Raw genomic sequence first — 24,197 nt, forward strand, 5'->3', positions numbered from 1 at the left:
AAATATAAAACATATTAATGATAATAATAGATTTCTATCTAATTAGTTTAGTCTTGTCTTTTCTATAGGGTATATATCCTTGAAGGCAGGTGCCAACTGAAAATTGTGCCTCTCCACTCCTATCCCCACACATTACAAATCTGTAAGCAACAGACTGAGCTCAATAAATGTTTTGATGAGTAACAGTTATTACAACAGCTTTGATTAAATTTAGAGCAATTTTAGTTGTCATTTTTTGTTATGTAGTCATTCCCTAATAAGTTCTTGTTTCTTAATTCTTCTTAATAATTCTATTTGAACTCTTAAAACATCTCAGTTCAAAAGTGACTAGGCAGGGGACCATACGAGTCATGTCCAAGATAAAACAGTCTTACCTAAGATCTTCAAGGTCCATTCTTTTTTGTATCCTTCAAAATAACTTTGAGTTTGCCATTTAATTGCAGTCTCTCATCTGATTACAGCATTATTTAAGTGTCAATCTACTTGGCTAATGAAACTAAATAGAAACTCAGAATTGTTACTGATTGTAAAGTAACAATTTACTTTAAGACTTTTTTAAGAGATTGAGACAGCAAATAAAATTGGAGAAAAGTTATTCTTTATTGAAAAATACCAATAATACTGACAGACTTCAAAAGCAATTCATGCTTCCAGAATATAAAGTACTTAATACATTTTTCCAAACCTGTTTGCATTTCAAAGTTAGCATTTTTGTAAATCAAATTTGATAACATGACTAAAAACATTTTCCAGCTTTATTATTTAAGGAGCTGCACAACTTTTAAAGTGGGGACAGTGAGGCGGGCAGGAGCAGAGGGGCAGAATGCACCTGGGACTGTGCAGCCGTCTACAGCAACACTACCCACAACTCTGGTGACGGAAACAAAAATACTGCACAAGATAGCTGCCCTCCACTGTCAAAGTATCTTGGGGAAACAGCATGTCAAGAGATATCCAGCTTTTTCTTATAATTTACACACTTTCATTTAAGATTGCTTTTTGAAGAAAATCTTTCAGGAGTGACACTGTAATTCAACATCATCCAATAACTCTGAATTTGAAAAACAACTATAATGAAAGAAATATAATGTTACCATCAAAATGGTCTTTGCTGAGCTGTAATTCAATGTTTTAGATGCAACGAAATGAACACATATGCAAGTTTAATTTGAAACCACACAAATTATGTATGTAGGCTCAGATAGTAGCAGTGTTCACTTTTATTACTAATAGCTTAACTGGAATAGCCACTCTATTCATTCCACCAGCAGAAATAGCAGCACCAAGATCTAAAATTCTTTATAAGAGCTTATATCATTATCCAAGTCCCATTCTTTGCATGCTCCAATTCTTGTTATCTTATTTAACATAAAAGCAACAGGATTTGGAGAGTTACTACTTGCTGTATTAAAAGTTATACAGCATCTTGTACTGTCAGAAAGCAAAATACTGTGAACGGCAACCCTTCTTCACAGCTCTAAACTTGTATGAAGCTGCCAAGCATTCACTGCTCGTGCCAGCAGTGGCATTTCCACAGTAAAATAGCAGAAACTAAAGGAATCATGGCACAATGAATTTCTGAATTCTTTTATCTACCATTGGTCCTGGGGCTTAGTACCTTCCCCTTGTAGACTATATCTGCTGATCATTCCATCATCTTTCATGGAGGAAAGGCATCAGGTCATATAGCGGGTAATGGCTCTCAGAGCGTAAAGGAGTTCTGCTTGCATCCTAGCTTCTATAAGAAGCAGATTAACGTGAACCTGAATATGAAACACAACATCATTTAAGGTAAGGTAAGCATTCACAATCAGTTTTTCAGTGCATCTAATAAATAAACATCAAAAATCAAGTACATTTACTGTGTGCCCCTGAAAAACTTAGAAATCTTGAGTTTGATGAACAGAATATCAATTTCTCAAAATGAAAGCTATCTGATGTTCTTTTTGGATAGACGTTCTGAACTTATGTTTGATCCTATCTCTTCTTGGAGCTTTGTTGTATTTCAGAAAATCTAGACAGTGCTTCATTAGAATACTAACTTCCCTTGCCAAATCTTCATTCAATAATTTCTATAAAGATGAATCAAAGACCAGACCAGATGTTTCTATCAAAAACAACTTAAAAGAGCTCTTGTAAAACAGTCTCCTTTCTTGTAGGTGGTGACAGCCATGCCAGCACTTCTCAAGACTAGCCAGGCCACCTGTCTTTATTCTTTTACTTTAGCACCATAATGAGGTTTTCTCCAAAGGGGTACTTGAGACAGTGGTGCTGGAAAGTTCTCTAGGTTGGTGGAGGCAATAGAAAGGTTTGAGAGCCATTTGATTAGGTGACAGAGAAAAAGAGTGACTGCTAAGTTACAGAGTAAACAAGCCACAATGGGTGCATACCTTCTCGGAGTGCTTGAACTGCCTCCAGAAGCTATCATACATTCTTTTGGTAACCTTTTCAGGAGTGCAAACAACAGTTTTGATATAAACTTTAAAGCCGCGATCCAATAGCTGGTTAATTTCACCATAGTCATAGTCATCATATCTGTTAAAAGACAAAGTGAGAATTTTATTTCCAATGTATATATAGTCTGTTTTCTTATGAAAGTACAGATGTCCCGAGTAAATGCTGTATTCTTTTCCCTCTTTCCCCCTAGCTTTACAATGTTTAAATGGGGGTGGATAAGTAAGTATAAAAGGATAAGAAACAGAAGTTTGAGAGAGGAACAGAAAATTTGCCAGTGGCCACCCAAGCAACAGTATATATTTACAATCATGAACAAGCAACCACACTGAGGATAAATTCTGGAAACTGAGTTTATGAGTACTGCTAAAATTAGTCAAACAATATTTATTATATTAGTACTATTACATGACATATAACTTGGAATCCACTTGTGTAAATAAAAGTAATTAGAATTATTTTTCTCATGTTTCCAGGAGTTTCTAGGGTCAGATGAGAAGAAGAGGTAGGAGGCTGTTCCTGAGGAAAGGATGGTCTATAGATGGCCTCACAGTCCCTACACTTAGGAGACGCTGTTCTGCTTTAAGCCAAAATGGTCAAAGGCACCAGTGTCTGCCCAGCTCTACTGGGGGATGGTTTCTAGAACACCCAAGGACTGAGGTCTCTTATTTGGTTTTCAGTGGAAAAGGAGAAAGTTCTTGCAAAGCTGGTCCTAACTATACAGGGGGCTAAAGCCAAAAGCCTGGCCACTGGTAAAATAGCCAGAGAAAGCCTGATTTTATAGCTAAAATAATCAGAAAGTACTGTAGCATAGTTTATGTGCATATGTTAGAAGGTGGTATATAATGGCTACATTTCCTATATAATAATGTTGCTGAATACCTAACAGTCACAACATGAAAGTTTTGCATTTCCAAGAAGAATCACAGAAGTAGCGAGTAACTTCAGATGGAGCTTGAGAACAGCCAGAGGGGTGCTATAAGGATACTAAGGTCAAGGAAGGTAGAGGTATAAGTGTGTCAGGAGATAGAACATGATACAAAGAGAAAAGATGCTAAAGATGTTCTATAATAAACTCTACCTCTTTTCCTCTATGCTCTAGGGCCAGCTTGCTTACCCTCCCTCTCCTTCCCTGGAGGCATCTTGTCAATGTTCCTACCTCTCTCTCTTGCCTAGCCAGGAAAGAGAACAAACCAAGCTGTAATAAATCAGTTCTCTGAAGCGTAGCATAAAAATAAGCTAGTGGAGAAAGGGAGGTTTTGAGTTTACAAGTATGTGTGTCTGTGTGCATGTGTTCCAAGTACTTGAATGATTTAGCCCAATGGAAAATATCTCTTTATAAATACAAGAAAAGACTAACCTTATTCCAAACATGCAGTGAATATAGTTCCAGATAGCCCGTCTGAGCATTGAGGTATCAACATCTTTGTGCATTGCCATTGTATTATAAGTAAGATTGTAAGCAATGTGAAATTTCTCATCAATCAATTGTCCCACATCTGGATAAAGGCGATTTACCAAAGAATAACCATGGTCTTCCCAGCAATAGTCCTAAATACAGAGAATAGAACAAATGTAAATAAAATGTGGCCAAGTATAGTTTTGAGTCTACCACTCTGCAGTGTGGTGAGATTACTAATGGCAGTTGGGATCCACTGCCTTTCTAGTACATCCCTAGCTCCCAGCTGCACTTGCACTCCAGTCTGATGTTTTTGATTTCTATACTGCAACATGCAAAAGGCTATATTTTATAACTCATCAAGTTTAAAAACCAGTGGAATCTCTTACACACAGGCAACCTGTTTTTAGCTTTCTCTCTCTCTGCGTCCTCACTCAGCATCCAGAGGCAACCACCTCAGGAGTCCTCTCTCCTTTTCCATCACTGTACCCATTCAAACTGGCCTCAAGTTTTGTTTCAACACATATCACTCATTCTTTTTCCTCCTACCCCCTCTTCTGACTCTCAGCCTTATTAACTGAGTCTCCTAGTTAGTTTTCCTATATTAAATCTCATTGCTTCCATTCTTTCCACTTCATACAAAACTTAATAAGACCCTACTTCTATGTCACTCCCATATTTATTTTCCTAAAACACCTCTTTGATATTATGTCATTACTTTGGTCAAAACCTACAAACCTGACCAATTTTAAACTAATTTCTCACTAGTCAGAAATAAGAATCTTTTGCTTAAAACTCTCAGCAGACCAGCCAGTTAGTTTATGATCCCTTCCCTCACTCTGTCCCTTAACCGAACTCAATTATTGCCTACAGTCTCCTCCGTATACAATGCTGATGCTTTTGGACCATTCAAATCTCTCAATTCCTAATCTCCCTTCATAAAATTTCCAGCCCACATGATTTCTTCAATTCTGATCTATTATATTTCATGAACAATTTCACTAGCAAGTAGAAATATTCTATAACTCTTCCTTGTGTCTATTTTTGTCCCCTTAAATATTACTTAATTCCTTGAGCAAAGAAATAAAATCGTACAGTTCTCAAATATTTTCCTAATTCTGATAAAATAGTTATCACTAACACTAGCTCCTTACAATAATTGGAAAAGTTAGGAATATCAACTCATCTGAATTAAATATTAACTCTAAATATTTATACAATAAATTATTTTAAAAATACATTTAAACTACTGTATGGACTACTATCTACAGATGGACTGGAATCAGTCAAAAAACTACAGCACAGAATAGGGGAAGATCTGCTAACTGATGACTGTCAACTTTTATTCTGGTACTAGAGAATACAGCTACTGTTACTCCTGAGATATGCTTGCAAAGCACTTACCACAGTGCCTCCTGCCAAACAAAATCAGGAGGAGGAGCCTGGTATCCTAGAGGACCACCAGGTCCCTAAGTTTCCACGGACTCAATGTACACAGACGTGTACCTGGGAAATTTTACTGTATATTTCAAAGTTAATGTGTGAGAGCTAAAGAAAATGGCTCTACCAACAATAATTCTATTCCCTAGATCACTAACTTTATTTACTCTGATAGGTGTTAGGTAATTTTGGAATAACATTTTTTTATGTGAATCCTCTCAAGGTTTAAATTTGAAACCCTCAAAAATTCTCACTGCTTCAAATAAGATTTAGTTCATATTTTAAAGGGAACTGGGATACTTTAATTATTATGCTTTATTTTCTGTGGTATCTGTATTTAAACACATCTTTTACCTCTGACTTTCTCACTCCTCTCCCTCCCACACTTAATGTTTGGCATGTTGAGGATATTGTGCTTGTCACTCAGGCCTGGCCTGGTGCATATCGGGGCAGAAATCATCTCACTTTAACACTGGGGTTCAGTAGGAGAGGGGGAGAAAAAACAATGCCATAAATGCTAGCTATGTTCAAATGCAACTACTATTTATTGCTTAGTTATATCAGAACCTTAAGCAAGTTTTTATGCACCATTTGGGAACCTAACCACATAATTTTGTTTTATAGGTGAATGTGTTTTGAATTCTGAGCAACTGATATAAACTTTAATACAATAAATATACCTTTAACAGTACAATAAATATACCTAAGGGAACTGCCTGTACATAGAAAAGGTACTTATTTCTACATTTTATTGTGCTCAAATCCATGTGGCTCTTTCTCATTTTACGTCAGACTGAGATATTTCAAACCACTCATGTACATACAACAAGTTGCAATTTTACCTGGACTCGAAATGTTGGAACGTGCATCCCATGTCTAGAGAAATCCTTATAGCCATAACTAGTATCCTCAAAATGACGGGATACATCTCTTGCTGGTGTAACTTCTTCATCATCTGAAATAACAACAACAAAAAAAGCCATTGAAACTTTTCAAAAACAGGATGCTAGTTAAAATTCATTTTATCTATAACAATAAGGTCTTAAAACTATAAAAAGAAATCACTTACCAGTATATGGGATATAAAATTGAAGTAGATTCTGTTATAAAAAAATACTCATGGTTGAATTTTTTATGCTTTTCATTGAGACTCTCTATCTCCATTCCAATTTATAGATATTAGGTTCTACTTAAAATATGTACTTAAAGTATGAACACCTTTTTGGATAATCTTTATGGTGATAAATCAGCTATGCTCTAAACTTTGGCACTTGGACTATTTTTGTTGAATACTGTCATACAATATATAATATGATCTCTAATAGCTTGAAGATTCTAAAATGGTGAATGAAGAAGTATGTGTCATTTGTACAGTGTTTACCTGCACTTTTCTAAATAAGCCTTTCTCGATTATCTTCACATTTAGGAGTTGATGAGATTATAGTTTCAAGTAAACAGAAACAAAATCTTTTCTTGAAGGAAAAACAAGCTAACAGCCAACTTCCATTTACAGGCATACCTCGTTGTACTGCACTTTGCTTTTGCTGTACTTCACAGATGTTGTGGTTTTTTATAAATTGAGGGCAAGACCTTCCACCAGCAGAAAGGTTTTGATTCGCTTTATTGCGATACTTGCTTTACTGTGGTGGTTGGGAACCAAACCCATTGTATCTCCAAAGTATGCCTGTATACAAATTAAGATTTTCCTAAATGTCCTTCCTCTTAGTCTAGCACTATTCTCACTATAACTTCCTTTTTCTAGGTTGCCTGCTTAATCTATAAGTAGGAATACATATGCTATAGCCTCTCTAAAAGGAAAGATATATTTTGATTGATGTTTAAAAACCCTTAAAATTCTCTAAATAAAAGAGCGGGGCTATTTTTTTTTTTTTTAAGCATTAGAAATTTTATCACTTATATAATGGTTGCTTTTACCTGAAGAGAAGACAAACATGCTCTCTCTTTTTTCTATTTCAAAACGTGAAGCCATCTCTTCCTGACTTGCCTCTTCTTCATCTCGACATTCCTGTAATTGCCTCATCTTTTCCATGAGGGCTTCGACTTCAAAGAAAGAATCACTAACCTGAAGAGAAAATACATATTTTACATATGTTACATATGTTAGAGGATGAAACTTTTGAATTTTAAGTCTATCCTATAAGATTTTGGATCTTATTAATATAGGAAAAATAGATCTTATAATTTCAATATACATGAATGAATCAAAAACTGGTTAGACTTATTACACACAGATATGCAAGTTTTATGAGAGAACAATTGTAAGAACACATTTTAATGTTTTTACCTTAGAAAATAAGTAATACGTTAATGCTGAGTTTTAAAAATTAAAGTTTAATACTTGTCAATTTAAAATAGAACTAAATATTTAAAAGTTAACTTCTACTTGCTCAATTAGTTTAAACAAATAAGATATACAAAATACGAGTGGTTTTGCATCAACTGTGTACATTGGGCATATTGTCAACATATGTCTATCTTTAAATTATAGTAATCAGTTCTATATTTTCAATTTAGCAATTAAGAATGGAACATGTCATTACAGGGCTGGAGTTGTCTACCTGACCTCTGCAAATGGTGCTGTCACTTGCTGAGATGACAGCAGTGGCACCGTGATAGTGACAGGTCTGACATAGGCGGACTAGCCAAGCGGTCTTCAACTAGCCAAACAATTTATACTTCTCTACCCTGCTGTATCCTAAATATGAAAGCTGAATCAAATCTATGGAATTTATATCTTATAAAATCTTAAACTTTCAAATCTCAGTATTCAGATACAAAATCAATGTTTTCTCCTTTAAAAATTTATTTTGCTAGGAATGTTTTTCCCCTTACTCTTCTTCTACTCTTTTCCTCTATTTTTCCCTGAAGGACCCATTGGTCCTTCAAGTGTCAGATTACATGCTTCTCCTGACCCTCATCCCCGACCTAGCCACCCTAATTATTCTCAAACAGCACTCTGCTCTTTCCTTCAGAGGACCAATCACGGTTGTAACTGTTATTGCATGATACTAGTTTAATGCCTGCCTCCCTGAGATGGGACCTACATGGAGCAGGAGACCTGTCTGTTTATTAGTATATATTCAGAACCTAGGATAGTGCCTGGCACATAGTAGATTTTCAAGAAATATTTGCTGCAGATTGACTGTCAAGATAATTCTACATTAAGAGAAAAATAGTCTACACTACTTATACTTTATATTTTCATATGATCCTAACACTTAAGTCAAAATACCATGTATTTAAGCACATTCTCTCATAATTTCATGATGGAAAGTGTTTCTATGATGTATTGACGATTCTTTTGATGCATACAACTCCGTAATTATTCATGAGACCGGATCGGTAGCCAAACGAAAATAAAAAGGGAGCCAAAAAGGATTAGGTGTTGCTTAACAGAATGACCCAAGGTTTTGTTTTGTTTTTTTAAAATTAGGGTCTCTGTCAACTTATATTATATCTCTCATTATATCAATTTATGTTTACCCATTTTCTTCTAAAATAAATTACCCAAATTTTAAGTATTCTTAGAAGAAACAATTCTTGATAGATTACACTGAAATAAAAAGGAAAGGAAACAAAGTGTATATCTTTTGCTCTTTGAACAATCTGTTAAAGTTGTTAGTAGTATTAAAAAAAGACATTTTAATATTAAAATGTTAACATGTATGAGGAAATTTTTCATCTACTTTTTAACATAATCGAAGAACTGAGTCAGATATCTGATATGCACCTCAAGAGAATAAGCTATTATCAGCTCATTGTCAAGTGCCATCAGTGTGAGCTGTAAACTTTCTAAAAGCAGCCAACTCAACACCTGAAAATAGGAAGCTTGTCTATTAGAGAAAAATTTTCTATTTCACTATTATCTCATTTAATAGAGGGGTAAACTAAAAACAATCAGGTACTTTTTCTTTAGCATTGTACTAAATCAAAGGTGGAAAAGGACCACAATACAATTCCAAGCATCTCAGCAACTGGTATATTCTCCCTTAGACCATCTTATAACCTCTGAGCTTTGATAAATAATCAGTGGCCATATGCAAGCCTATAACATGAATCCAGGTAGCTCAAAAAAAGGGTGAAACTGATGGCCCTGGGTCTTATTAGCATAGCACGGTGCTGATCTCACCATAATTAAATGCTTTATTTAGACATGAAAGAACAGAGGCCCAGAGAGGTTAGATAACTTGCCCACAGTCAAATATGTAAGTTAAAGGCAATTCCATCTGTCCAAATCTGTTTCAAGGGAATACAACTGAGAAAATCTGTGCAAAGTATTCAGAAGGCTGTGATGCTGTTTCTGTGACTTCCTCTTTGGAAACAAAATAAACCCCTGTTCTTTCCCTATAGCAAGAGAATGCAAAGAGAATTTTGACTCATCTTATACATGAATTAAAATTTGCTTATAGAAAATTCAACTCATTCTGACCTGTTTCAAAGGAATCACAAAACAGAAAATATAAAAGTGAAAGAATAGAGGTCAAAGCATTTTAATAAATTTACATTTGCTTGTATATGTATTTGCATGAAGTTAAACATGAAAAAGAATTTTAAAAGGAGAAATTTCCAGATCAAAGCTCATTAAATCTTCTAAAAGATAATTAAGTAACCAGTCTGTTTGTGTGTGTGTGTGTGTGCGCGCGCACACACAAAAGGGGAAAAAAAGATGCGATCAGCATTAACAAGTCACCACCACCATGAAGCACTATTCTCAGCCTCGCCTCCTCTCACTGCAGGAGCCATTCAATACTAGGCTGGCTTGATGGGGCACATGCTGGTGGCTCCTAATCTTAAAATTACTGGAGTACAGCCTCCTAGAGGGTCTTGAATAAGCAGATATAGGGGCCTACTATCGCTACGGACTTAACAGTGTAGATTTTCTAAGAAGCCAAATGAAAAAAATAAAACAACAGCAATTATTGTGATTAGTCTTGTGACAATCCTATAACAAATAATAGATACTTACCGAAACATTTCCTGCTGAGTTGACCTGCGCTTCATCCACACTGTGATTGCCATTTGTAATGTCACAGATGCAGTAGTTACTAACAGAAGGAGGTCTGAATGTGTGGCCACCATCACAATGAATTTCTGGACTGATTCCACACCCAAATGTGAACGAGGCAAGAGAATGATAGTGCGTGAGTAGAACTACTGCATGTACCAGTTCTGCAAGGGACCAACTGTGCTCTTCGGCCTTTAAAAGTCCCTTAGGAAAAAAAAAAATTAGAACGTTTTTATAGTGGGATATATGGTGTTGGTGAAAGTATATAGTACATCTTGGCATTTAATCTACTGAAAACAACATTAGTCATTATACAAAACCTTGTATATAATTACAATTTAAGACATGTAGAACCCAGAATTTGCTAATTTTTATGAACACGTATTTAAAAATAGATCTTAACATAACCTGGTAATGGCATTCATTATTATTTTCATTTTCTAAAATCCTGACTTAAAAATATAATAGAATGCATTTTTCATTAAAAACATATTAAAAGCAGTTGCTATATTTCAGATCCTGGATTATGAATGGATTAACTATATTTTTAGTTCAAAGTTTCAAACCAAATGTAATTTGTATTTAAAGTGGAAGCTACTGTTTAAAATATGCCTGTTTTTTATTATCAGACCACCTCAAGGAATTTTTAAGATAGTCCTTTGAACAACTTGACTGAATATTCCTAAATCAAATTATATTTAAAAAATTATGCCCAAGGTAAAGTCTATAATTCTTCAAACTCTTACAACTGTGTCCCTTCTGCTTCATTATCTATTTTATAATCTTGTATAATTTTTCATTATTTGACAATATAATAGACATTGCATTAATCATATTCAAATTTTATATCTTCTTGATGTTTCAATTATGTAAAAGTATCTAAAAATGTTCTATAAAATAGACAAAACCAAAAATATGTATTTTCAAGAATTTCTACTGCATTGTACTTTTAGAGAATGTCAATCTACTTTTATTATCTGTATTAATAAACAGAACCAGAAGGAACTAGTTTAAGATGGTATTTTTAAAAGATATACAACAAGATGCCACTTCACACCTATCAGAATGACTAAAATCCAAAACACCAAATGCTTTATTGCCCCAAACTAGAAGTAACCAAGATATGCTTCAGTAGGTGAATGGATAAACAAACGGTGGTACATCCATACACTGGACTGTTTTTCAGCAATAAAAATAAGCTACCAAGCCATGAAAAGACATGGAAAAATCTTAAGTACATACCGATAAGTAAAAGAAACCAGTCTGATAAGGCTATATACTATATACTATATGATTCCAACTATATGACATTCTCGAAAAGGCAAAACTATAGAGACGGTAAAAAGATCAGTAGTTGCAGGAGTTTAGGGAGAAGGGGAGAGAGAACAGGGGAGCACAGGGAATTTTTAGAGCAGTGAAATTATTCTGTATGATACTATAATGGTAGATACATGACATACATTTGTCAAAACCCAGAGAACTATACAACACAAAGAGTAAACTCTAATGTAAATTACAGACTTTAGTTAATAGTAATATATCAATACTGATCCATCAATTACAGAAAATATACCATACTAATTAATGTTAATAACAGGAGAACCTGAGTGTGTGGGGGCAGGGAGGAGGTTGAGAGAGTACAATACAGGAATTCTGTACTTTCTATGCCACTTTTCTATAAATCTAAACTGTACTAAAAATAGTCTATTAAAAAAAGTCTTTTTTAATGACTCCCTAGATATGTTACTTCACTACTTACCTCAATGTGTTCTTTGGTAATGAGCCAAGGTCTATGGGCTAACACTTTGTTAAGTTCTCCTAAGTTTTGTAGTTTTCGAGGAGCATTCTCTAAACCATTAAGCCACTTGGGGTCCCCACCAACATGAAGGAAATCATTTACATGGAGGTTCACTAAGTAGGAACACTGATGTCTTGCTGCAGCCTTAAGAGAAAACAAAAAGATTATTCTAACTATAAATACTAAAATCTTGAACAACTACAAACCCTTTTTTCTTTACAATATGCAAAACAGCTAATTAAGTTTTTGATTAGTATGCTTTTAAATTTTCCTAAACTACAGAAAAGAAATTTAAAAATAAGTTTAAAAATTCATATGCCACAGAAAGTACCTCAGAAATATTGGAAGAGCAAAATATCTGATAAAAGTATCTGAACATTAGAAACTTTAAATAAAATTTGAAATTTTATATACCAACTTTTAGAACCTTAGATTAAAAAAAAAATTTAAGGTGACAACCATGAAATAATGGAATATTATTTACAAATCAAATGGGTGTAGCACCAATTATGTCAAAGTGACTATAATGGTGAAATAGATCTTGTGTTCTGCTCTATTCTCTTATTTAATAGAAAATGGTCCTCAACAGTGTATAAATACATACTTCTTTTTCTGTTATACTTGAGAGCTTATTAAGAGGAAGAACAGATACTACCTAACAGGAATCCAATTAAAAGTCAGTAAATAAGTATTTATTCCTGTGTTTAAATCATTAACCATCTCTTTAAAAAAATTAATAAGGCAGACAGAAAGAATTTTTCACTGAATGTTTACAAACCATTATTCCAATGTAGTGCCGATAATGTAGGGGCAATGGCCCATCCATTTGCAGTAGATAATGTTGAGTTTTTAAGAAACTTTCTAAATATTGTGGGTGAAAAACCATTACTAATGTAATGTTATCCAAACGACCCAAAGCAGCAAAAGAATCTGAAAATAAAGCATGCATCTGTGCGTCTTCACTCCCCACTTGGAGAATCTGTATAAAAGGAAAACTTTGGTTACATAAATTATAAATCAGTGTTAAAGAAAATATGCATGAACTGCATTCTAAGTGTCATATAGAAACAAATTAAATTTGGCTTGAGAGGTTATAATTTTACAAATTTTAACTCAACTGGGAGCAGATAGAATAAAAAACAGTCACACATTTTGTAGACAGGGATAAACAAAGGCCGAACATTAAAGGCCATCTAGATAGGCTGTTTGCAGAATCCAGATAAAGAAGCAGATTTAGAGTATCAAACTTGCAGAGCTTGCAAACAGATACTAAAGCCTTTCCTTTTCACAGTGCCTACTCTCACTCAATTTAAAGAGAACCAAAATTGTCAAAAGCAAACAATCCCTGTGAAAACAAAGCTTTGACACATTTAAAACTCAAGAGCCAAAAAGCATTGATACTGGCCTGTGGAGATGGTCAAGACCAAGTAACTCAGCTACAGGCATTCCTAAATATCTAAATATAAGCAAGTGGAATACCATTGGTCAAAAACAAGTCTTGCCTTTCCTTGGTTAAATATGGGTGTTGGAAAAGCATCGTGAAATACTAGAAATCAACATGACTACAAGAGTTTTCTAATCCCACAGATTCACTGCCAAAGCATGATGATTAACTGTGATCAACTCTGCATAAAACATGTTGACTAACAGCTGTTCAGATGCCAAGATGAGGGTCACAAAAGCTTTTCCTTAAGAGCGTACAGTTCGCTATGTACTTTCACAAACAACATACCTCCTTTTCTGGGATAAATCTGCTTGGTCCGTGTCCTAGTGGTCGAGGAATTCTAATTCCAAGTTCCTAGAAAAGAAAGTTACACCATCTCAGGCCTCCAGCAGTAAACAACATGAACTGAGGCTACAGGAATGAGAGGGAAAAACAACCAGTTGAACAGAGACAGGCTTGTTTTAATGGCCATATATACATACCAACTCCTCTGTTTGCATCACATAGCTGTCAACTTATAATACGACTCTCACTAAAAACAATGAAACCTGTTTCACTTAAACCAGAGTTTTGCATAAAGTGCTTGGCAAAAAGTCTAGAACAGAAAGTTCAGCACATAGCAGCCAACCTTGTGGATTGTCAATGATACAAAATAAGACCAATGTGTTTGCACATCCAAAACCAACCAACCAACATACCAATCTTGTGCATCTTGTCAGGAAATGAAAAAGCAGTAACCTCTACCTAGATGTCTCAAACTGAAAGAAATGTAATTATTATCGCATTTATAATGTTTCACAATAAGAACAGAAAAATTATGAAAAATAAAAAACAGTTGTTTAAATCCACAAAAAAGAAAGTACTGCAGGACATGGATTCTCTGTGGTTGAGTGAATCAATTTTAGAGAAATTCATTTTGTTTGTGAGCCTTAAGTTTTTCATTTACAAGGTGCCATCGACCTTGCTTATTGTTAGAGAAGCTCAAGTAATAGAGAAATAAATGGTCTTCTGCCTTTTGACATAGTGAATCTAGAATCTTGTACCTGGAATCTAGACTTCTATACCTTATGTGACAGTGTAGTCTGGTTAACAAAAACTAACACTCTACTGTTAAGGCTTCCATTCTGTAACCCCCACCCCCAATAGAGTGTGCTTATAGAAACAAAACCAAAAGCATTCAACCTTGTTTTTTTGAGGCTCATGTCCTATTAATCGGGTATCTTAACAAACAAAAAACTTCTTAGAGTTTTAACAACTAGAGATTAACCTTTGCTGAGATACAAATTACATTACATGCAAATATTACATACAAATAGTATTTCCACCCTCTCCTTACTGCTTCTCACAGTCCTTCATGATATAAACCAGATGCTTCCTTTTAAAGAAAAAGGGTTGGGGGAGGTAGACAGAGAAGCACATGTGGCAGCAATTCAAGAAATCTGGTCTAAGAATAAAACCTTGTGAGCAGAATGAATTTTAAAAAATTAAGACAAAATTGAACATAATCTTTATTAGGAAAAGTCAAGATACGGATTCAAAGTAGGTTGTATTTGCCAACTAAATCTATAATATATCTATCATTCAAATAATCTTGTACTGAGGTCAGTGATTTCTTAATGTGGTTATTCTACTCTTATACTGAAGACAGTAATGTTCTAATAAACATATACTTCATTAGAGGAGGCACTCAAATCATTGGTCTGACCATGTATGTGTCTCAATTTTGATATCCTGTAATAAATGCAAAAAAATCCCCACATTCTGCTCTTCAGTACATCATCTTGGCACAAATGCAGCCACTTGTATAAAATGATGACTCTATTAGCCTTTCTAACTACTGAATTTCTGATCCAACTACATACAGTTCAAGCAAAATACATTGGGCAAAATTTTAAGGCAAAATCATTTAGCCCTTCTTATTTCATTACTATTATATTTGAACAAAATGCAGGAAAACATCCATTTCAAGGCGTTGTTATTCATTTTCTAAGAAGAGACATTATTCTTGGGATTGTAGTATATAGAAAGGTGGAATTTCAAATGGAGATTACTCAACAAATGATCTTGAGACAACTAGATATCCACTCAAAAAAAGTGAAGTTGGAGTACTGAATCATTCTTTACTCCACAAATCAGAATTAAGGGTAAAACAAACAAACAAACAAACAAAAAAACCAAAGCCATTACAGTACTAGAAGAAAAATATTTATGAAAAGGAGTAGAGCTAAGAATGTCACAAAACCCAAAGGTCATAAAATAAAAGACTGATACATGTGATGACATAAAAATGAAGACTTCCATGTAGGGGAAAAAAAGTCAAAAGCAAACAAAACTAGGAAATAAATTTGCAATTCATATATCAAAGGCCTAAATTTCTTTAATACATAAAGACTCCTATAAATCAATAAGAAAGTCCCAATGACTCAATAGAAAAGAAAAAAAAGAGCAAAGGACACAGAGTTCAAAGGAAATATAAATGGCTGAAAAAAATGATAAACCCTCACAATAAACCACTGCAAGTTAACTACACTGAGATAACATTTTTAACCTAAAAAAGGTTAATATCAAAAAGTTTGATAACAGACTGTGTTGGAGAAGAAATGGAGAAAATATCATTCATTGCTTATACATTTCTGATGGGAGTATTCTGAAGTATGAAGAAAAAAGATCTAGAAATATATAAGGAGTATAAATTACTACCACCTCTAGGAAGGGCGATCTGCAATACTGATCAAAATAAAAAAGTCACATACCCCTTGAATCAACAATTCCATCCAAAATGTTAACCAATAAGTACACAGGTTACATATGTGAAATCGTAGATAAAAGAATAATACGAGATGTAAAAAGGCCTAAGTGTTCATCAATAGAGGACTATTTCGATACAGTTTAGTATGGCCAAAGACTAGAACAGCATGTAGTCTTAACAAAGAATAAAGCAGTTCCGTATGGATTTGCTTTAAAAGATCTCCCAAATATTTTATGGGGGGCGGGGGAGCAAGCAACGTGCATAACATGTATAATTATGTTACTCTTTGTAACTTAGCAATTCCATTTCTAGAACTTTATCCTACAAATACATTAGCAGCATATAGGTGGTATATGTAAAAAATTTTAATGAGACCAGATTGATAGGACATGAGCTTCAGAGGTTGAATTATATTATTTTGCCTATGTTTTCATGCCAAATATAGTTTATATACAAAACTATTCTGAACCAATAGTTTTACAGTTCTAAAAAAACTATCAATGTTTCAGAAATGGAGTATTTGCTTACAGACATGGCGAGGGTCTTTCCCAGTGGTCCTATGTAAATCTCAAGTTTTTGTAAATCCATCCCTACAGCCAGATTTACTAGCTCTATTGGTATCACTGTCTTCCCTCATCCTTGCCTTCAACAGCCAAATCCTTCCTTCCTACTACCTTTAAAATACATTCTTTTAAAGTGAAAAACTGTACATTTTAAAACAGGATGTTAAGAAAAACCGAACTTTCTTGGGAATGCATTATATACCTATTATGCTAATAATCTCTTAGTATAAGATCACATTCATTCCATGATGAGATACCAGTCTGGCAAGAAAGCTGAATCTATAAAATAGAACAGAACAGAAAGGGGAAAGAAGAATAGAAAAACTGAAGAAATGAAAGGAATGGAAAGGAGTCTCTGGCATTCAAGAATTTGATTTCATTATTTTACCTAAGGCTAGTTCTAGGTAAAGTAGAATTTTACCCAGCTCACAATTTAATGACCGGGGTCAATTTCTAATTAAGCTGAAGAAGCTGTGAGATGTTTGTGCCATTCCCTAAAAGCAGAAAGGGAAATGGTAGCGGGGAAGAGAGGAAGTGAAAGAAAAAATGGGGGGTGGGAGAGATAGTAGGAGATGGATAGGTTTTTAAAAATCAAGTCTTTCCCATACAGAAAGGGTGGATCAAGACTGATATAATGGGAAACATAATTACTGTTCTTCTAGACCTTGTATCAACTTATTCTCTTGTATTTGGAAGCTAGACAACCTAAATAAATTACAACAACCTAAAAAGATGTCCTTTGTTCTCTCTCTGTCTTATTTAATAGAGTGGGTACATGAGAAGGATACAAGAATGTGACACGATCTTTTCTACTTAATCTCATGCTGAAAAGAAGACAAAGGGTTGCCCTGGGTGCTCTTGATGAGCCCTGAGACTGTACCCCAATTTATCCTAGTCACATACTGGCAGGAAGCAGGTCATTGATGCCATCTAGCTTCCCATTGCATACAAATTGAGTTTTAGCTTCTGAGAAAAGCAAACAGATGACAGTTACCTTGAAAACAGCCAGGAAGTCTGGTTCTAGAGTTGGTGACTTATGGGCATCTTTAAGAGTTTTTGATACCTCAAAGGTCCTTTTAGATACCACTGTTATTATACAGTAGTATTCTTGGTTTCTAAAAGGTTAAAAGTTTCAATTTTTTGGAAAATCACTTTTGAAACACTGCTTTTCCTACTCACATGACAAATTAACTACTATCCTATTTTCTAGCAGGTGTTGATCAAAAAAAGGCATTGCAGGTCTTCTAATGAAGTTATCATAAACAAAACTAAGTACATTTCATAACTTCCTAAAGGTTATTTCAATGATGACTTCATCTGTATCTGTAAGAAACTGAATTACAGACTTTGAACAAATTTTGACCAATCCAGATTGTAGGAAGCAGAACTGCCAACAGCAAGAGGCCTGTTGAAAAACAGATGTAGATGCTAATCACAGCACAGAGTCACTGGCTCTTGGTGAAGGTGTGGCTGGAAAGACTAACACAAGAACTAACAGTCCTCTCCTCAACAATCCTCCCAAACAGCATCTTTGAAAGAGATAGCAACAGCCTCCACCACCACCACCACATTGCTGCAAATCTGACATAGTATCATTAGTGTATAATACCAACACACTAATTTTCACAGTATGAAAGAAAATTCTTAGCAGATGTTGATAGTACCACAGAAAGACAATGTATGTATCATTGTATGAATCAATGTTTGTGTATTGAAAGTACTGTTTTAATCAGATTTTTAAAATTTGTTAGATACATTTATAAATCTATATAAACATCTTTAAATGAAAGAATGAATAATTTGCAACAAATGCAAAATTAAAGCATTTGTTGGCTTATGGCATCTACCTACTTGCTAAACTAGTTGAAAAATAAACATAATAAGATCATTTGAATCATTTTATTTTCCTCAGTGCATTTGGTGTGTTTAAAAACTGTATAGGTGTTTTAATACTTATAATCACAACATTGACACTAATTTTGATTTTTTAAAAACATTACAAAAGCAGTATGTGCGTTCTGAAGTATTTCAACAAGGCAAAGATTTATTGTATAAAAGTGAAAATTACCATCCCACTCCCCATTCTTAAGGAGAATCATTGCCTAGAGCTGGGAACTAGCCTTCTGACATTTAAAATTTTTAAAGAGAAATGAAGAAATCTAGAAGTGTTATAAAGAAATATCCCTACTATAACAAAATAGACTAGTGCTTTTAAAATTGTCCTGAACTCTACTAGGGAATTTATAAATACGAAAAGTTCAGGTACCTCATTTTTTAGTATCTGGTCTTCTATCATCTATATTCTAGAAAAATAAAATCTCATTGACTTCAAAGTACTGGATTTGTAAGGCTGATTTAGGTCCTATATGCGCCCTATACTTTAGTCAGGAATTCCATTCCTGGAAAGTGTTTAAAGTGTTGAAGCACTATGGAAGCTTGCTGTTTGAAAGAGTTGTATTATTACTTTGTAAAGTGAATCGTTTTCCATTAAGCTCTGCTTCCTACTTTATCTCCTCACATGCTGGATGTGTTAAAAATGAAATATAACTATATACAAAGCTCCCCGGTTTCCTGAACAAAATCCCATGGGCACAATCCCATGGGTAATCAATGGGCAAGCTAAAATGTATCTCTTTATCTTCCAGTTTAGATGGTTATATTTACAGATTCTCCATCTGGGCAAGAACCAGGATTATGCACACAAATACCAGGAATAACATCTATTCAAGTATGATTGGCGCTCACTTCTACTTAAAATGAGAAAAGATCTGTTACGGCCTGCAGAAACTATAAATGCTCCTTCAACACTTTCACTCTGTTTTCTCTTTGATGAAGCTTCCAAAGCAACAGTTATGAGATATTTTTTAGGCTGCGCTATTAACTGTAAACAAAAAGCATACTATATATCCATGAATGTTAAAGTCTTAAAGTATTTGCTGTTACACAACCTTCATAGAAAGTGTCTTCATTTAAGTTTATATGAATATACGCAATATTCTCCTAATGTAGACTCCATTTAAAATAATATAAATATTAAAACGGAGTCATTCTAGTGGGAAATGCTGCAGAGAAATTACTTCGTATTTAAACTAAAGCAACACAGCATTCTGATTTCATTTCAGATTTTAATGACTGTTTTCCTACTTTGCCCTTGTTACCTTTTGAATTAAAGCCTTTCAACGATTCAAATTTTAAAGCTATATTAATAACTTTCAAATGGTGCCCTATTTGCAAGAACTTAGAATCAAAGAGCTTTTTCTGAAGGTAAATTCAGACACAAAAGGATGGTTTAATAAACAAGAGTAAATGCTGTGCATAACGTCAGAGCTAGCAGGACATACCTATTCTAGGGAACATCATATTTTAACTGACTCAAACGTATTTTTTTCATTTTCTTTTTTAAGTAGGAGTGAGGGTCACTGAATAATTTGATTTGACAAGACGCTGAGGGTGAAAAAATCCACAGGCTGTTCTACCGTGGGACTAGAGCTTTGTTCCGTTTCTGACTTGTGGGGACTTGTACAGAAGACAACGTTATTTACGTTTTGGAGACTTCCATTTAAATGACCGAGACAGCTGTCTCTTTCAGCCTCAGCATTTTCTGCCCAACGGGCTCACAGTGGAAAACATCTCCCCACCCATCACAGGCCGCCCCTTCACCTGAGGGGCGCAGGCCAACCCGAGACGCCCTCACCGGGCACGCTGGCCCAGGCGGTTGCTCCACCGTCGCCCTCCTCAGGGAGCGTTCTCCGAAGCTGTTAGGGTGCGAAGGCGGGGAGGCGACGAGACCTAGACCACGACCACGGTGCAGCCCAGCAGCTTAGCCCGGTACCCGCCCGCAGTCCCAGCCCCTGGCCCGTGTACCTCGTCCTGGCCGCTGCCCCCGCCGCACTCCTTGAAGCCCAGCAGCTCCGAGACGGCCAGTGAGGCCGGGTACGGCTCGTTCGCGGAGGTGGCCAGGCGCATGTTGGCAGGGAGAGCGCTGCGGTCGCCCAGAGTAGCCGCGGAGGAGCGGAGGTGAGCGCTGAGCAGCCGGCCGGGCTTTGCGCTGCAGCGCCTCAGTCAGCGCGGATGGCGGGGGCGGCGCAAACAAACAGGCCGCGCGGCCCCGCCCCGCTGCCACTCCGCCGACCAGAGGCCGCGCGCACCAATGCGAGCCCGCGGTGCCACAGAGCCCCGCCCCCTCGGCGCGGAGGGGCAGGCGTTGGCGTGCTGTTCCACACGGACCCAGGGAAAAACAACCTCCAGGGGCCCTTCCACCCCAAGGAGCTAATTCTCAGGACTGGAACAGGGCTCGGTCCGTTGGAAGGTGAGCGTGCGCTGTGGGTTGACGGAGCCGCGCGAGCCCTCCGGACTTCAATGAAAGGCTAATGTGCCCCTGTCCCCAGTACCAGCAGCCTGCCCTCCCTCCACCCGCTCAGGTCCATTTACCTAGGGCCAAACAGCAACCAGCCTCTAGGCTGACCCTTATCGAGAGGAATCGAGTTCGTTTTACATTTAATAAACTACTGAAATTCCCCTTCTTCCTTTTCAACAACACCGAATGGGCCGCAGAATGCAGGAACAAGTACGGGACCATGGCCTGCCTATATTCAATGTAAAATTATTTTTGGTAAGCTATGTAGAAACTATAAATATCACTTTCTTACACAGATAATAAGCTTTGGTAGCAGATCTCTGAATTTTCTTTTTTCTTTCCAAATACATTAGAAGGCTTTAAAATTTCTAATGTTCTTTCATAAGCGCCTTGAGTTCTAAAGAAAGAATTTCTCTCTCTGAAATCTGTTGAAGAACTTGAGAAAACATAGGTTATAAGGGAGCACAAATAACTGACGTTGTTGGATCCGGAACGCAGATCTCTCAAATCCTGTCTCAACACTATTTCCTTAAATAGCTCCATTAAATTCTTTTTAAAAATCAGCTCCTAAATTAGATCACTTTTTGCATGTTCGCCATTGTGTTTTCAAAAGCTTACATGCTCAGGTTAAAAAAAAAAAAGAAAAGTTGGAACTTTCTGACAGAAGGAAACAAGTGGAGTTTAAATCAACAAACACTGACAGACAGAACCAGCATTCATAAATGAAAATAAGTTTCAGTCAGGGTGAGGTTACAATGTCTCAGAGAAGACTAAGTTACCCTTTTTGCTCAAACTGTCATATTTTAAAAGTAGCAGGTTAAAATGGTTATTATTTATCTTCTCTAGATAAATAAGATAAATGTTATACACTGCTTTTATAAATTGCTGAAGCATACAAAATATTTTTAATGGTCAAGAAAAGCAATTTTGGGCTAATAACATAGAAGAAAAGGCTATAGAGACTTCCAGGATCTCTTCCTCTGAGCGCAGCCACAAAAACAAACAGTATAATCAAGTGCCCACTCAACCACAAATAAACAAGCAAAAATAAACACAGTAAACCATCCAATTTGCAGGAATATGATGTACCCTCCAAAATAAATTAATTGTAGAAGAATAATGGAAACATAAATGGACTTGATATGTGGAATTGTCAGCTATAAAGCTAGTTCGATAATGAAGGAACCATGTGAAAAATGATTGGTTTTAGAAGAGTTGAGTTGTGATTTTCTGGAAAGAATAAAATAGTGGGGTTAGTTAGTAGGGCATAACCTTGTTTTTGACATTAAAATTATGTTATTTGCAAAATGAAGAATGCTTGTCTATTTAATGAGAGGCAAGGGAAAAGCAGGCATTTACTTAACCAAAAAATGGCTTTAAATAATTAAATGCCAATTAAAACTGCAAACGGTATACCTATAGCAGTGTTTGATAGTGCTTGATAAATATTTATTGAAGAAGCATATACTAAAATTGTATAGGAAGTTCCAATTAGGATTCCTTAAAAAAAAAAAAGTTTCAGCTTATTTATTTCAATTCTGCCTTACATAAAAAGAAAAAATTTTAACTTCTACTCTAATTCAGTGGTTTACTGAGGACCTTCAAGCTTTTAAATGTCAAGATTCCTTTATGGTTGAATAAAGACTGACTTAAGTTCTTCAAAGAATGTTAACTTCTGTTCTTTTCTACAGAGCAATATTGTGAATTAGTCACTCTACTCTCCAGCATACAAAAGTTGTTTCCAAATAAATCTACAGTAATTAAGAATTCCCAAAATTTATCGAACTAAAAGTATCACTGTGTAGATTTCACTTCTGGAAATGTTTTGTTCCAAATTATTCAATAAAAAAAAATTGTATTTTCCAAAGATTTTACTTCTTGAGTAGACCACATGTCTTGAAGGCACTTCTCCTAATGAACCCCCAATGCTAGGCACAGATAGGCATGCAATAAAGGTGAACATCCTGAATACAGAACAGTAATTGGAAAGAACTATTCTTTTCATATTTATCACAGGTTATCGATATAAGCCAGCAGCTACTTTATAAAGCCTGCTATTTAAACATTTTATGTCAACATTTTATTTCTTCTAGGAAAAATCTTGACATGTAATACAAGAAGGAATATTAATTCTGAAATATTTCCTTTCCTCTAAAAATGTTTTAGTAAACGTAGCTGCATCAAAGTGAAGTTTTTCCATCTGTCATTAGCAGTAATGGTCTCAACTCTAATTTTCTCAAGAGCAAGCTGATACGCTCATGTAAAAGCAGAGAGGTGTCAAATGACTTGTTTTGAGCAGAGAACTATGAAGTATGAGAGAGTCCATACTTGGAGTGATGGTTTAAGATAGGCTTCCTGAAAGAAGAGACATCTGAGCTTGGGCTTAGGGGATCAGAAGAGAGGCCTAGGCAAAAATATTGGGGGAGGGGGAGTTGAGCTTAGAGACAAGAGTTCTAAGTAACAAAACTAGCATATGTAAAGGCCCAGAGGCAGGGGAGGGAGAGAGTGGTCCCTTAGGGAAGCAGAATAAAGGAAGTTCATTGAGTCTGTAGCAAAGAGTATGGACGGTAATGGATGGAGTTTAGGTAAAAGATAAATACTAAGGAGGGACCTTATTAAAGATTCATTAAAAAATATAAATTTCATTCTTAAGAGTACTGTGAAATTATTCAAAGTTTTAAAAAGTAGAATGACATTTCAGGTAAGATTTAGAAAAATACATTGAAAGGGGCAAAACTGGAGGCAGGGAGCTGAGTTAGAAAGGATCTTGAGATAATTTTGGCAAAACAAGAGGGTGATCTAAAGAATAATGGGAATGAAGTAGAGGAATGAAAGTAGATTTTGTCTCTCCAACCTCCAACACAGTTTCTTGAGAAAGAAGATCATGCCTCATTTTCTTGTTTTTGAAATTTAAGAGGTAAATCTAAAATTATCTGCTCTCCTGATCAACCAGCTTCCCTAAATTCA

At 35.5% G+C, this 24,197-nt stretch overlaps 1 protein-coding gene across 2 annotated transcripts in view; it reads right to left on the minus strand.

The window, feature by feature from the left end:
- Positions 1 to 576: 576 nt before the first annotated feature.
- SESN1 (sestrin 1) overlaps positions 577 to 24,197 on the minus strand; it is an 88,855-nt gene continuing 65,234 nt past the window's right edge. The window contains exons 1-10 of one of the 2 annotated variants that reach the window (XM_039870004.1): positions 20,738 to 20,952; positions 13,850 to 13,915; positions 12,896 to 13,096; positions 12,079 to 12,261; positions 10,281 to 10,523; positions 7,229 to 7,376; positions 6,136 to 6,248; positions 3,815 to 4,005; positions 2,391 to 2,535; positions 577 to 1,763 (exon numbers count right to left, since the gene is read on the minus strand). In XM_039870004.1, the coding sequence (XP_039725938.1) occupies positions 1,677 to 1,763; positions 2,391 to 2,535; positions 3,815 to 4,005; positions 6,136 to 6,248; positions 7,229 to 7,376; positions 10,281 to 10,523; positions 12,079 to 12,261; positions 12,896 to 13,096; positions 13,850 to 13,915; positions 20,738 to 20,839 (1,479 nt within the window). In that variant the 5' untranslated portion in view covers positions 20,840 to 20,952 and the 3' untranslated portion in view covers positions 577 to 1,676. Of the gene's footprint in view, positions 1,764 to 2,390; positions 2,536 to 3,814; positions 4,006 to 6,135; positions 6,249 to 7,228; positions 7,377 to 10,280; positions 10,524 to 12,078; positions 12,262 to 12,895; positions 13,097 to 13,849; positions 13,916 to 20,737; positions 20,953 to 24,197 lie in introns of those variants that run through there. The other variant, XM_039869999.1, reaches the window with a different exon arrangement.

This window comes from Pteropus medius, unplaced genomic scaffold, assembly GCF_902729225.1.
Source record: "Pteropus medius unplaced genomic scaffold, Ma_sr-lr_union100, whole genome shotgun sequence".
Classification (NCBI taxonomy): Eukaryota; Metazoa; Chordata; class Mammalia; order Chiroptera; family Pteropodidae; genus Pteropus; species Pteropus medius.